This window comes from Pelobates fuscus, chromosome 1 (genome assembly GCF_036172605.1).
Source record: "Pelobates fuscus isolate aPelFus1 chromosome 1, aPelFus1.pri, whole genome shotgun sequence".
Taxonomy (NCBI): domain Eukaryota; kingdom Metazoa; phylum Chordata; class Amphibia; order Anura; family Pelobatidae; genus Pelobates; species Pelobates fuscus.
The window spans coordinates 25,803,675-25,817,405 of record NC_086317.1 but is presented as its reverse complement, the minus strand read 5'-3'; the positions used below and the strand labels follow the sequence as shown (position 1 = coordinate 25,817,405).

Below are 13,731 nucleotides of genomic sequence, written 5' to 3'. Positions count from 1 at the left end.
ACAAACTTCTGCAACATGGCCTATACTGTAAATTGGAGAAATGCAGCTTTGACCAGTCTCAGATAGACTTTCTTGGTTATGTGATTTCTGGGGAAGGTTTTAAAATGGATCCTGACAAACTCCAATCTATTTTAGATTGGCCTTTGCCCAAAGGACTCAAGGCTATTCAGAGGTTTATTGGTTTTTCCAACTACTATAGGCGCTTTATTAAGGGATACTCTTCTATCATTGCGCCTATTACCAATATGACCAAACAAGGGGCTGATACTAGGACCTGGTCTACGGAGGCTCTTGATGCTTTCAAGACTCTCAAATAACTTTTTGCTTCTGCTCCCATTCTAGTCCATCCTGATACGACTCTGCCGTTCTTACTCGAGGTCGATGCATCTGAGACGGGAGTTGGGGCTGTTCTGTCTCAAAGGTTAGGGGTGGACAAACCGTTACACCCTTGTGGGTTCTTCTCTAAGAAATTATCTGGGCCTGAAAGCAGATATGACATCGGCGACAGGGAACTGTTAGCGGTCATTAAGGCTTTAAAGGAGTGGAGACATTTACTAGAAGGGACATTACACCCCGTTACTATTTTAACGGATCATAAGAACTTGTCTTATATTGGGGAGGCTAAGCGCTTGTCCGCCAGGCAGGCTCGTTGGTCCTTGTTCCTCACTCACTTTAATTATGTACTTACTTATAGACCTGGTTCTAAGAACTCTAAAGCCGATGCTTTGTCTCGTCAATATGAACCGTTCACTATAACTGAGCCAGTCCTTTCCTCCATAGTTCCTAAGGGTAATATCATCGCTAACACGAATCTCAGGATTCACTCTCCGTTGCTTGCCGAGATCATGAAATTACAGCATCTTGCGCCCAAACAGACTCCTGGGGATCGATACTTCGTTCCTGCCACTCTCCAACTAGAAGTGTTACGCTGTTTCCACAACAGCAAGGTGGCTGGGCATCCTGGCATTCGCAAGACGTATGCTCTGATCTCTAAAGATTTCTGGTGGCCTGAGTTACGTAAAGATATTAAAGAGTTCATCGGGGCATGTGAGGTTTGTACCAAGACTAAGCAACCCCATTCGCTTCCATGCGGATTTCTGCACCCTTTAGAGGTTCCTGAAAAGCCATGGTCCTGTTTGGCTATGGACTTCATTGTTGATTTACCTATCTCTAAAAAACAGACTGTTATCCTCACTGTGGTGGACAGATTTACTAAGATGGCTCACTTCATTCCCTTACCTAAACTCCCATCTTCGCCCGAATTAGCGGAGATATTCGCTAGGGAGATTTTCCGTTTACATGGGATACCTTCCCAAATTGTATCTGACAGAGGTTCCCAATTTGTTTCCCGTTTTTGGAAATCCTTCTGCTCTCAACTAGGCATCAAATTGAATTTCTCTTCTGCCTACCATCCTCAGTCCAATGGAGCTGCTGAACGTACCAACCAAAAGGTTGAACAATATTTACGTTGTTTCGTTTCTGAACACCAGGACGATTGGGTCGGTTTGATTCCTTGGGCGGAGTTTGCACACAACAATATCGTTTGTGATTCTACGCATTCTAGCCCCTTCTTCATGAATTATGGCTTTCATCCTTCCATTCTTCCTTCGGAGCCTTCTTCCCAAGGGGTACCGTCGGTGGATGTCCATGTTGCCAATTTAAGGAAGTTATGGGACCAGACTCGACAAATTCTTCTGCACAATTCTATGCTGGTTAAAAAACACACTGACAAACGTAGAAGGGCAGCACCGGTGTTTGTTCCAGGCGATAGAGTATGGTTAAGTACTAGAAACATTCGGTTAAAAGTGCCTTCCATGAAGTTCGCTCCTCGGTATATTGGACCTTACAGGGTACTGACTCAAATTAACCCAGTTGCGTATCGTCTAGCTTTGCCTACTGCCTTACGCATTCCTAACTCATTTCATGTTTCGTTGCTAAAACCACTAGTATGTAACAGATTCTCCTCCACGATCGCCCCTCCTCACTCTGTTCAGGTGGAGGGTCAGGAGGAGTATGAGGTCAATTCCATCGTCGATTCTCGAATCTCCCGGGGGAGAGTACAATATCTGGTCGATTGGAAAGGATATGGTCCTGAGGAGAGAAGTTGGGTACCCCAGGAGGATGTTCATGCTCCCCGTCTCCGCAGGGCATTTCACTCTCGCTTCCCTTCTCGTCCTGGTGCCTTCCGCCCGGTGGGCGTATCTGAGAGGGGGGGTACTGTCAGGGTACCTGAGGTCTCTACCCCCGAAAGAGGTAGAGACTTAGTCGTTCATCCATCCGGACGGTCTGATTTCCCCCTTCCTCGCGGTCCATCCGGTCATGCAAAGCCGGCCGCGAGGGAGTGACTCCCTTTTATAGCATGACGTCCGGAAGTCGACGTCAGGACGTCAACCCGGAACGACCTGTCACTCAATTGGTTCAGGACCAATCAGGACGCCTCGGAGGCGTGTTTACTTATCTGAACAGGGCATTTAACAGTGCTTCTTTCGTTAGCTCATTGCCCTGTCGTGGTTCTAGCTTGTTCTAGTCACTCAGTGCTCGTGTATTCTAGTTATCCCTTTTGGTTTTGACCCGGCTTGTTTGCTCTACTCTGCTTATCTCTCTTACCCTTGATTCGGCTTGTCTCTCGCTTACCTGTCTTCTGTTACCCTCGACCTCGGCTTGTCTTTGACCATTCTCTACTGTACTACTTACGTTAGTCCGGCCATTCTAAGGTCCGGTATACGTATCTGGCTACTGTTTGTACTCTGCGTGTTGGATCCCTGTCCCGATCCTGACAGAAACATGGGATGAGGAAGGATGTAGAGGAAAGAGAAGTAAAAGTCACAGTAGACAAAAATGACAATTTCTCAAGTCTCCTTCTACCGGAGTTATTCACCAAGAATCAGATTGTGTCTGGTTGGCTGGTAACCCATGATTTGCAATAGCTGACATAGCATGGGAAACAGGGCCGGCCTTAGGCATTTGGGCGCCCTGTGCGAAAAATCTTCACAGCCCCCTCCCCTTCCTGCCCCCCCTTCCCACACACCCTGTCACACACACACACACAGACAGCCACACGCAGACAGCCACATGCACACACAGACATAGAAACATAGAATGTGACGTTAGTTAAGAACCATTCGGCCCATCGAGTCTTCCCAGACAGTCACACATAGGCAGTCACACACACAGAGGCAGACAGCCACACAAAGACAGCCACACACAAACACACTCGCAGACAGCCACACACAAACACACACGCAGAGAGCCACCCACAAACACACAGGCAGACAGCCACACACAAACACACACGCAGAAAGCCACACACAAACACAGAGGCAGACAGCCACACACAGACAACCACACACAAACACACAGGCAGACAGCCACACACAGACAGCCACACACAAACACACAGGCAGACAGCCACACACAAACACACATGCAGACAGCCCCGCCCCGACGCATGGTAAGCTCCGCCCCTGCCACTTTTGTTTTATTCTGGTCATGTGTGAGCTGTGTCGGCCGCACGGTGCCCCCTGCTCCATGGCGCCCTGTGCTGCCGCACACCTCGCACACCCCTAAGGCCGGCCGTGATGGGAAAGCCTATATAAGGACTTTCCCCAATATCAGAGCTCAGTCTGCGGAGAGCCCTCCACGAGTGAAGATGGATACATTTTTGTTGTGATTTGGGATTTTTCTCTATTTTCATTACTTATGTCGGTTATTATGGATTTCTATTTGACTTTTTTTGAGGCTGAAGAATTAGAAGAAAGAAGACTTTTTTTACACAGGTATTAGATTTGTTGTAGTTACCGATACATTTTATAAGGGGATGTCAAAAAGATTGGGGATACCTAGCCACTGAGGGTGGGTAGATGCGGAAAGGATATGCCATTATTTGGGAGGGGTGAAGAATACCAGGTCCCCTTTTTTATTTTAGTTCATTAGAGTTCACAGTCCCCACCCAACCCCATGGGTGGGGTATTAGGTCCTACGCCCTGAATATTATAAAAGTTCCCATCCTACTAGTGCTGCAAGCAAGAAAAAAATGGAGTAATACGCAACTGGTATTTAAAGTGCACACCCGGGTGCTACCATTTAATGGAAGGACAAAATATAAGTTGCATACGTTTTGGGCGATTGCCCTTTATCTATTCTAATGTCTTTGATAAAGCATGGATACAAACACACATATATGCATGAAAAGTGCTCACAATAATTGCAGTGCCGCCACCCACATATCAAATAGGATTAAAATCAGCTGCAGAACTAAATCCAGTGACTATCCACCTTACTGAGTATTCCATCCACTTCCTGGTTCGTCAGAACGTGCGTGATGACGTCACCACATCTGGTTGCTAATAAAAAAAAAAAGAGAGAGACTACTAGTGCTTCCAGTGGGTAAATAGTTTGGATTTTTTTTTAAATCTGGATGGGATTTGGATCCTCTAGGCCCGGATTTGAAGCATTTGGTCCAGATATCAACTGTCTGATGGCGCTTTGTCTGGCTGAAATCCAAACCAATTTTAGACCCAGGGCTGGATTTTGCCCTGGAATGGTCTTGTATGCAGCCGAATGGTTTTGCCACATTCAGTACGGAGCCATTTGGACTTTAGTAAAAAAAAACCTATAGGAAATCCAGGAATAAAACATAGAGACAAGAAATTAATTTGAAGGAAAAAAAAAGATAAGACAGACCGAACAAATGAAAAGAAACAAAGAAAAAAGAGACAAGTGGAAGTGACTGTAGGCCCCATTACATTAGCCCTAGTCACTGAGTTTTCATATCTCATCTCATGCCTTGGCACACAGGGTGTAAGGCAGGGGCCGAAGGTTTACAGTTATACCTGTCTGCGTTCTTTACCCTCCGAGACTCCACACAAATTGGAGGAAGGGGGTGAGCTAAGTCGCACAGGTTAATTTATTTTCCATCAGTCAGACCCATCATTATACATGTCCTCTAAAATTCCACTTTTACTTTATTATTATTATTATTATTATTATTGGTTATTATTTATTTACAAGCTTACAATTTAGAGGAGGTGGGGTATAAAAACACAATAGGAAGGGTATTGAGTGAGACAGCAAATAGGCATGGTAGGAAAGTAGCAGAACTGGAGGTGAGAGTGGAGTGTGGCCCTTTAGGAGAGAGCAAGAGGAAGGATTGAGAGATAGAAGTTACTCTGTAAGGACTTAAGCAATCATGAAAAGATGGGTTTTGATGGACTTATTAAAGGATTGAAGACTAGGGGAGAGTCTGACAAGGGTAGGCAGGCTGTTCCAAAAGAAGGGAGCTGCCCGGGAAGACCATTTCGGAGAGAATTACAGTAATCCATGCGAGAGATTACTAGAGCATGAACAAGCTCCTTGGTAGCATCTTGTGTAAGAAATGCTCGTATGCGGGCAATGTTTTTTTAACAAAGTGCTGCTAATGCTAAATTAGGGAGAGATTAGGGTAAGATTAAGATTAGAGGGAAATATGAGGGTTATATATGTATAGGGTTAGGAATTACCTGCCTTTAAGATTCTGTAAACTGTATCTCTCATGATTATTTGATCCACGATAACATGAAAAAAAATTAACAAAAAGAAAAAGAAAAGTCCAGGAATTATGTGGATGAATGCAGATTTATTCCTTCACTTGGACAATGGAACATCAATGTTCGAATTTTCACATCCAATTCTTAATCAACACAAGAGGCTGGACTTTCCTACATTATTCCTACAATGTGTGGTATACCCAGTTTTGTCCAGAAGTAATGGGTGGATTAATTGGTCTCTTTATCTGCTCTTCCTCTTTGGGCCTTTCTAGAAAAAGCATTGAATCGAATGTTTCATATAAACCGTCTATTGCTAGCAGCAACAAAAAAGACAACCGACTGCATTGTCTTTGAAAAAAAAAAGTATCACTAGATATTTTCAGAAATTCTAACAAACATTAAATAGATTTCACTGTAATTCTAAAAATCTTAGGTGAACAGTGGATTGAGTACACGGTGGTCTACAGATGTCTTCTTCCACATAGCTGCATCAGTCAGCTTTGAGAGTCTTTGTTGTAACGTCATTAGAGATGTCCCGAACGGTTCGCCAGGAACCATTCGCCAGCGAACATGCAATGTTCGCGTTCACGTTCGTGGCGAACACACGCGATGTGTCGGTCAGCCCCCTATTACGTCATCATTGAGTAAACTTTGACCCGGTACCTCACAGTCAGCTGACACATTCTGGGAGGGAGGGTCTGCTGCTGATTAGCTGGAATGTGTCTGCTGACTGTGAGGTACCGGGTCAAAGTTTACTCAATGATGACGAATAGGGGCGGAACAACACATCGCGTGTGTACGCCACGAATGCGAACGCGTACATTGCATGTTCGCCAGCGAACGGTTCCCGGCGAACAGTTCGGGACATCTCTTAACGTCATGTTTGTACTCTGACTGTGGCTGGATCTCCTGCTTGCTGAGGTATATTCCATTAAACAGTGGATTTATTGGAAGCTGGATATGTTCTGCAAAGACCAGTTTGTCTTTCTTTCTTCTCTCTGTCAGAATAGAACAAATAATCAAATGTCAGTATCTATCTAAACAGATGACAACTTATAATGGGGACAGAGGTCCTTTTTATCTGTTATTCTTATCCACGATTGAACAAATACAATGCTGAATGGCCATTCATGTTTACATCTAACTTTTTATACAATCGCTTTTTAAATCTTGTTTTTAGTTTCTTTTAAGCATGTGTAATGAGGCATGAAGTCCGCAGAGAGGGTTTATTTACCTAAGTGTGACTTGTCAGAAGAGGAATTTTTTATATCATTAAAAAAATTATAATAATAAGATTGGGAATATTGTCAACATCTGGGAAGATTTCTGTTTAGCCGTGTTGGCTTTAAATTTGAAACTCGCTTTTAATTCCCAGCAATTCATAGTGTAACAATTAACTCTGATAGTCTTCATTAATGTTGTCTAAATAGCGATGTTACAGATTTGAAACAAAATTTGTAGCCATGCACATCAGTCAAAGCACACTCACAATGACACTTCAATGAACAATTACATTTTGGTAATGGTGTATCTGAAATGGTTTGGAGTGTAATTGCCATCTGACTAGAACATGTCAAAAAAGTGGTCCATGTGTGACATGAATTGGAAAAATGAATGTTCTGCCTCATTCCTTTATGACAAAGGCGATGAGCTACAATCTAAATTTGCATACACCCTACACCCTTCTTACCGCTGTAGCCTATTGGAATCCAATAAATCCCATATAACTATTCCTTGAATGTTCTCACATACGGATTGCATATCACGTGAGGGCTTCCTCAATAAATATTGATCTTTTTAGAATTTAGTAATATTTATTGTAGGGAAACCATGTTCTATTCCCTCAGAAATCATTGTTATTGTTTATCTCTGATACTTTGTTCACAGACTATTAACCTTATTATTGTTATCAGCTAAAGAAGAACTGGAGTCTCTTTATCTGCTCCTGTGTTACACAGTAGTAAAGAGTTTTGATGCAACGCTCCATTGTTTTATAGACTAATATTTAACCTATTATGTAGCGTTCCTACAAACCATCACTAAATGTGCAGAAGAAACTGTGATGGAAGTGGTTGAATTTGGCAAACCATCTTTACAATCAGTAAACCTGTTAGTTATTAATACATAGTGATATCGAGTATGTCAATTATTATTGTCTTTTGCAAGAAACCAGTTCCTGTTCCCCGATTTAACACATCTACCTCTACATCAGAGAAACATTGGGTGGAAAGAATAATTTAAATACTCTGGATTGCCAATAGGGGGCGCCAGCAAAAATAACATGTCCAGTCAATCCCCAAAAACCTTACTGAAACATGCAATACAGGCTGTGACAGGCAATATAAGAAGTGACAAAGGCTACATATCCACCTTATCCATGTCACACCCTCAGAGACTAGATAGATAGAGATTTACATAATAATTAAAGGGAAGTTTGTTTAATACAACCATAACAACCTTGCGCTGTGTAAATAATATAGTACAGAGAGTCCCTTGCATTCACTTTCAGTTGTGAGATTGGCATAGTACTGAAGTGATTTGTAAATATAATTGCAGCTATACGACAGCCACTCAGAGCTGTCAACATAAAGCATTCTAAATGCTATCAGTATTTGACATTAGTCTGCCTCAACGCCAATGTACCCCATTTTAGCAGGTCCTACTCCAGCAATCTATGGGTTACTAGAATAGGACATGCCAAAAATGGGATCCATTGGGGTACATTGGCGTTCTGACAATGTACCCAAATGTATGATCATATACTATAACTAAACACCCATTATTTTTACCTGTTAGGTGTTTTAAAAAAAAAAAAAAAGATTATATTTTGTCAGCTTTGCGGTTTAGTGGAAGAGTGAGTGCACTGTATCTTGTATGTTGTATGAACCCTATGAGGCATGCATGTTCAGGTGAGGGCAGCCTCTTGGTTTCATATCTTAATATAGCTGGAAGTCCAGGCCCTGGGTTTGCACCCCTCCCTGTCACCGGTGCCTCATTCCAGGACCCTATCTAACCTTGACCTGCAGAGAGTCCCAGGGGGAAGGATTTAAGTGGGTTAATCTCATAAGAGCAAAATGACAAAAATGGGGTACAATGTGTTTTGGTGGGCTTATGCAATGCATTAGCATATACCTTAACTAAATCCCCATTCAGTGAGTAACAGTATCAGATTCTGTATTTTATATATATATATATATATATATATATATATATATATATATATATATATATATATATTCACCTACTATATATATATATATATATATATATATATATATATATATATATATATATATATATATAAATGTGCACAGAGCTATCAGCAGCATCATATGCCTATTTTAAGACTGATATTTCCTGTTACCGTAAAACACAATTTTTCCATATATTTGAACTTCTGCAAGTCTGTACATATGCGATATCTGTAAATATGTGATTATTTGCATTCTGTAAGTCTGTTTCTGTTTGAACGTCTGAACATCTGTAAACCTCGAAAGCAAACTTAATTGGCAGAATGATGGCGTCCTTAAAATATTTTATTACTACCTGTCATTATGTCACATTCCAACCATTAAAAGAACACAGAAAAAAACCAACTGAAACACATGTTCATTTAACCATATATATATATAGTAACGTTTTCTCTGAAAAACTGTAAACGATTTATTATATAGCCTTTTAAAGAACTGAGAGTTATTTAAACCCTTAAGGACCAAACTTCTGGAATAAAAGGGAATCATGTGTCCTTAAGGGGTTAAGCACCGAGACGTGTTCATGTCTTATTCAATGTATTTTTTAGAACAATAAGCACCAGCCCTGATATCCAAACACAAGCAATCTTATCTGGCTGAGTGGGAGCAAACTGTACAAAGATTATCACACTCTCCAATATGTCCTATCTCACCTGTCGAAATAAAACATAATCCGTGTTAGCATAGGGGGTGACTCTAAACTCTGCGGACTGAGTTCTGCAGGTAAATAAGGAATTCAATGAAACACCCTTTTCCCCAGCTCCAGCCAATGTACATATTGGTGAGGTTCTTCTGTTCATCTATACGGAGACTGGTTGCGTTATATGTCTTATAATATTTCGACATTTAAGAAACCTTGGGGTTTATTTGAAATCCTCTGTCTTGGAGTATAAAACTTAGTCCCTGTGCTCCAAACTGTTTGAAAAAGTATATCTTCAGATTGTGAGCTTGTTGGGGCACAGCCCTCTTCACCTACTGTTCACGTAGGTCCTATATGTTTTACTAGAAATTAATGTATGTCTTATTTCCTCTTGTACAGCTCTGCGGAATATGTTGCAGTATGTAAATAATTGTAATTGTCAGTGTATATCAATTTCATTAGATCTGAAGTCAATTGCCTATAATGAACAGCACATTCTCCTATTTAACCCCTCTGACAATCAGAGGAATCTAATCACATTTGTTATATATTATATATATATATATATGTGTGTGTGTGTGTGTGTGTGTGTAATAGTTGAAGAATTACTCACTAAAATAGCAATACAATATCCATAATTTGGGTTCCAGTCTATGAAGGTTAAGAACCACTGCACTAAACTTCAAACTGTGAAAAAATATTCAAGGCAATGGCCCCAACATTTTTTTGCTCTGGTGAATATTTCTACTTCAGCCAGTTTATTGAATACGTTTGATAGATTTTGTACCGTGGGTACATGCGATATTATGCAGTACTGTAATCTAGAGGGATTTTCACACTCTGTGTTATAATAATACTTTATAGATTATGCTCAGCATTCCGAAAGACTGGAGAGGTAAGTTTTGACTGTCTAATTGGATGCTGGATATATCACATAGGCTTTGTATGGTGTCAATCCAACTGCTACATTGTGTTTGTACATTGCTACTTTATTTGTAAAACTGGCTAGCTTGAAATTGTTCCCATTCTATAATTGTGAAGCGTAAAGTGTATAATTGTGCAATTGCTGCAGAATATGCTGGCACTATATAAATCCTAATATTAATAAAATTCATGTAAGATTTGTTGACAAGTTAATGGGAGATAAGAATTGTATACCCAGGCAAAGGACAGTGAAGCTCTATTACACGTTAAACACAAACACTCAAAATCCCACTAATGCAATACACACAATAAAAAAAACAAAAAAACAAAGTTACGTACACACTATCCTAAATCCCTATGCACATTTAAATAACAGGAGATTTTTTTTTTGTATAACTCCAATGGCCATTAAAGTGTAAGCTCACCTGCCATGTCAAGGTTATACCTCTTATCCTTCCAGCTTAAAGAAGCAAGGGGAATTGTAAGTGTAGCCGTTACACTTTAATGGCCATTGGAGTGATACTAAAAATCTCCTGTTATTTGGAAGTGCATAGGGATTTGGGTTAGTGCGGAAGTAATTTTTTTGTTGTTGTTTTTACATGTTTCATTATATCAGTTTCACTTTTACCTAATAACCTACCAAACATCGCTGCAGCAGACCAAACACACAGTTATCCAAAGTTAGCCTACTTAACAGCCATTTTTCATACAGTCTTAAACAGTGAAGAGGGCACTCTAGTAACCAGAGCTAAATAATGCCGTGTATTAGAGGGGCAGCACTGGATGTGAGATCTAGCAGGGTTACATAGTTATTTACAAAAGTGAGAATTGACTGAAAAAAATGAATTCAAAGTTTGTCTTTTTTGGGGCTAAAAGTTTAAATTCACTTTGAATTAATTTACATTTTTCAACAATTCTCACTTTACTCACTAAACTGAGAATTGAAGGGGTCTTTGGGGCATAAGACTGGCCATGGGGGTTTATTCACTAAACATTGAATTGTTGAGAATTTAAAAGTGACTTGCTCACCTTTTCACCTTTCCAACTCGTATAGTTGGAAATCTCCCACTTTGGCTAATTCGGCCTCAAAATAGCACTTCCCTTGTTAGTGTTCCATAATTCCCTGTTTTGTGGACAATTGTCAGTTTGTCAATGCACCCATGCCACCAGTGTTACCAAGGGCATGGTAAAATCTTGTGATGGATATTGCTTACTACTACTTCAGTTTTAGGCTATGTTTTTTCTTATACTAAGCCTTTGTCAATACAGGTTGAATTTGCCACTAACCTGTATTTTTGTCTTGTAAAACATACGTACCTCCATTTGTATGTGAATCCAATCCAAAAACGAGCTGATTCGAGTGTAAACCCCTGGTTTATATCTCATTGCACAGCCAATACCCCAGCTGGTGGTCCCCATTAGTTTCCACACCTTCCGGTCTTCACATGCTAGAGGTCCCCCACTGTCCCCCTATTGAGACAATAAGAATATTTTTTTATACATTACATTTAGAAACGGGAGTCTATGATTACGGAAAAGGAACGCACAGCAGTGACATTTCTGATGTCATCAAGTGTCAAATGTAAGTCTTGGGTGGTTTTGAATGATGTGATTTAATATACAGATGAAGCAGGGTGATCTTTAGAAACTTAACAATGTCCGCAGAAACTGTCCTCTAAATTTAATTAAAGGTAATCTTGATGAAGGCATAGGAGGATGTGCCAAATTCTATCTATGAGAGGGAATTGGGGGGGTCACACTAGCAAAAATGCATTTCTTAGCAGTTGTGCTGCCAATTCTATCTATGGCAATGGTGGCAAATTACCAATTCTGTCTGACTGGTTGGCTAAGACAAGTAAGGTATTCAAATGCATAAAAAGGGGCATTCATTCATGTTGCAAAATATACATGTGCCTTGTTATATAAATCAATTGTACAATCCCACCTTGCATATGCAGTGTAATTTTGTTTTATAGAAGGATTTTATGGAAATAAATAGAGCGTCAGGGGCAGCCTACAAAATTAATAAGGAGAATGGAAAATTTAATACACGAAAAATGGATTGGAAACATGAACTTGTTTACTTTAGAAAAAAGACAGCTCCGAGGGATATTATAACATTATACAAACATAAATAGAGTCAGTACAAACAGTCCTCTGTTAACCTGTTCCTAACTAGAACTGTACAAAGGTCAAAAGGTTAGCCATTTAGACTAGCCTACAAGTCTAACCAGGTAAGGGTTCTTTACTGTAAGAACAGCAAATTTGTGGGTGTCTCTGCCTTAAGAAGTTGTTTTAATAGATTTGTACGGATTTTCAAATGTTGTATGTTTTTTTGGAAAAAAAACTGAATATTCAAAGATTTAATAGTTAATATGTGGGATGAAAAAAACTCTTAATACAAGGAGTGACCTCTCCTCACTCCTAATTTGTGGAAAATTACTTCAAACTGGGGTTTTCAGCCTCGTTTTTGGATCATCAGCAGTAATATTCATGTGAGGTTGAATTTAATGGTCTTGAGTCTTTTTGTTTTGCCTGTTTCACAACTGCAAAACTACCAGTGTATGTTTTCTGTTGTGTGTTCAATTGTAGGATTTATTTCCCCCTACTAGGCCATCTATGAACTTAAATATTTTATTTGTGTATTGCAAAATAACCCTATGATCCATTTCTTAGCTTTCTTCAATGTGTTTGGAAAAAAAAGTGTTTACACTGATCAGCCACAACATTAAAACCCCCTGCCTAATATCATGTAAGTCCTCCCTCATGCTGCCAAGACAGCTCTTATGCATCAAGACCTCTGAATGTGTCCTGTGGTGTCCTGCACCAAGATATTAGTAGCAGTTTTTTTTAAAGTCCATTTTTGACCCAAATTTGTTGTTCCAGCACATCTCACAGATGCTTAATGAGACTGAGATCTGGGGAATTTGGAGGCTGAAGTAACACCTTGAACTCTTTGGGTTCCTCAACCATTCCTGAACCTTTTTTGCTTTGTGGCAGGGTGCATTATCCTGCTGAAAGAGGACGCTGTCAAAGTAACATCCACCTGAATGTCAGGACCCAAAGTTTCCCCGCAGAACATTGCCTAGAGTATAGCACTGCCAAAGTGCATCCTGCTGCGATCTCTTCCCCAGGTAAACGATGCACATGCAGCCGGCCATCCAACTGATCTAAAAAAAAAACATGATTCATCCGACCAAGCAACCCTCTTCCTTTGCTCCAGGTGTAGCAGAGCAATAGTCCTGACCAGGACTCTCCCTCTGCTATGATCAGGAATTCAGGAACGCAGGAACAAGAAATAGCCAAGTGAATAGCAAAAAATAGCCAACTGGACGACACACAGTTCTGGGAGTACAACTCATTTTATTTTGGCCACACACGGCTTTTATGC

At 40.4% G+C, this 13,731-nt stretch overlaps 1 protein-coding gene across 1 annotated transcript in view; it reads right to left on the bottom strand.

Annotated features, from left to right (window-relative positions):
• Window positions 1-6,403: 6,403 nt before the first annotated feature.
• The window catches only part of TMPRSS3 (transmembrane serine protease 3), a 107,130-nt gene continuing 99,802 nt past the window's right edge, over window positions 6,404-13,731 (bottom strand). Inside the window, exons 14-15 of the mRNA XM_063444827.1 lie at window positions 11,658-11,810; window positions 6,404-6,523 (exon numbers count right to left, since the gene is read on the bottom strand). Coding sequence (XP_063300897.1) covers window positions 6,470-6,523; window positions 11,658-11,810 — 207 coding nt within the window. The 3' untranslated portion in view covers window positions 6,404-6,469. The remainder of the gene's footprint in view (window positions 6,524-11,657; window positions 11,811-13,731) is intronic.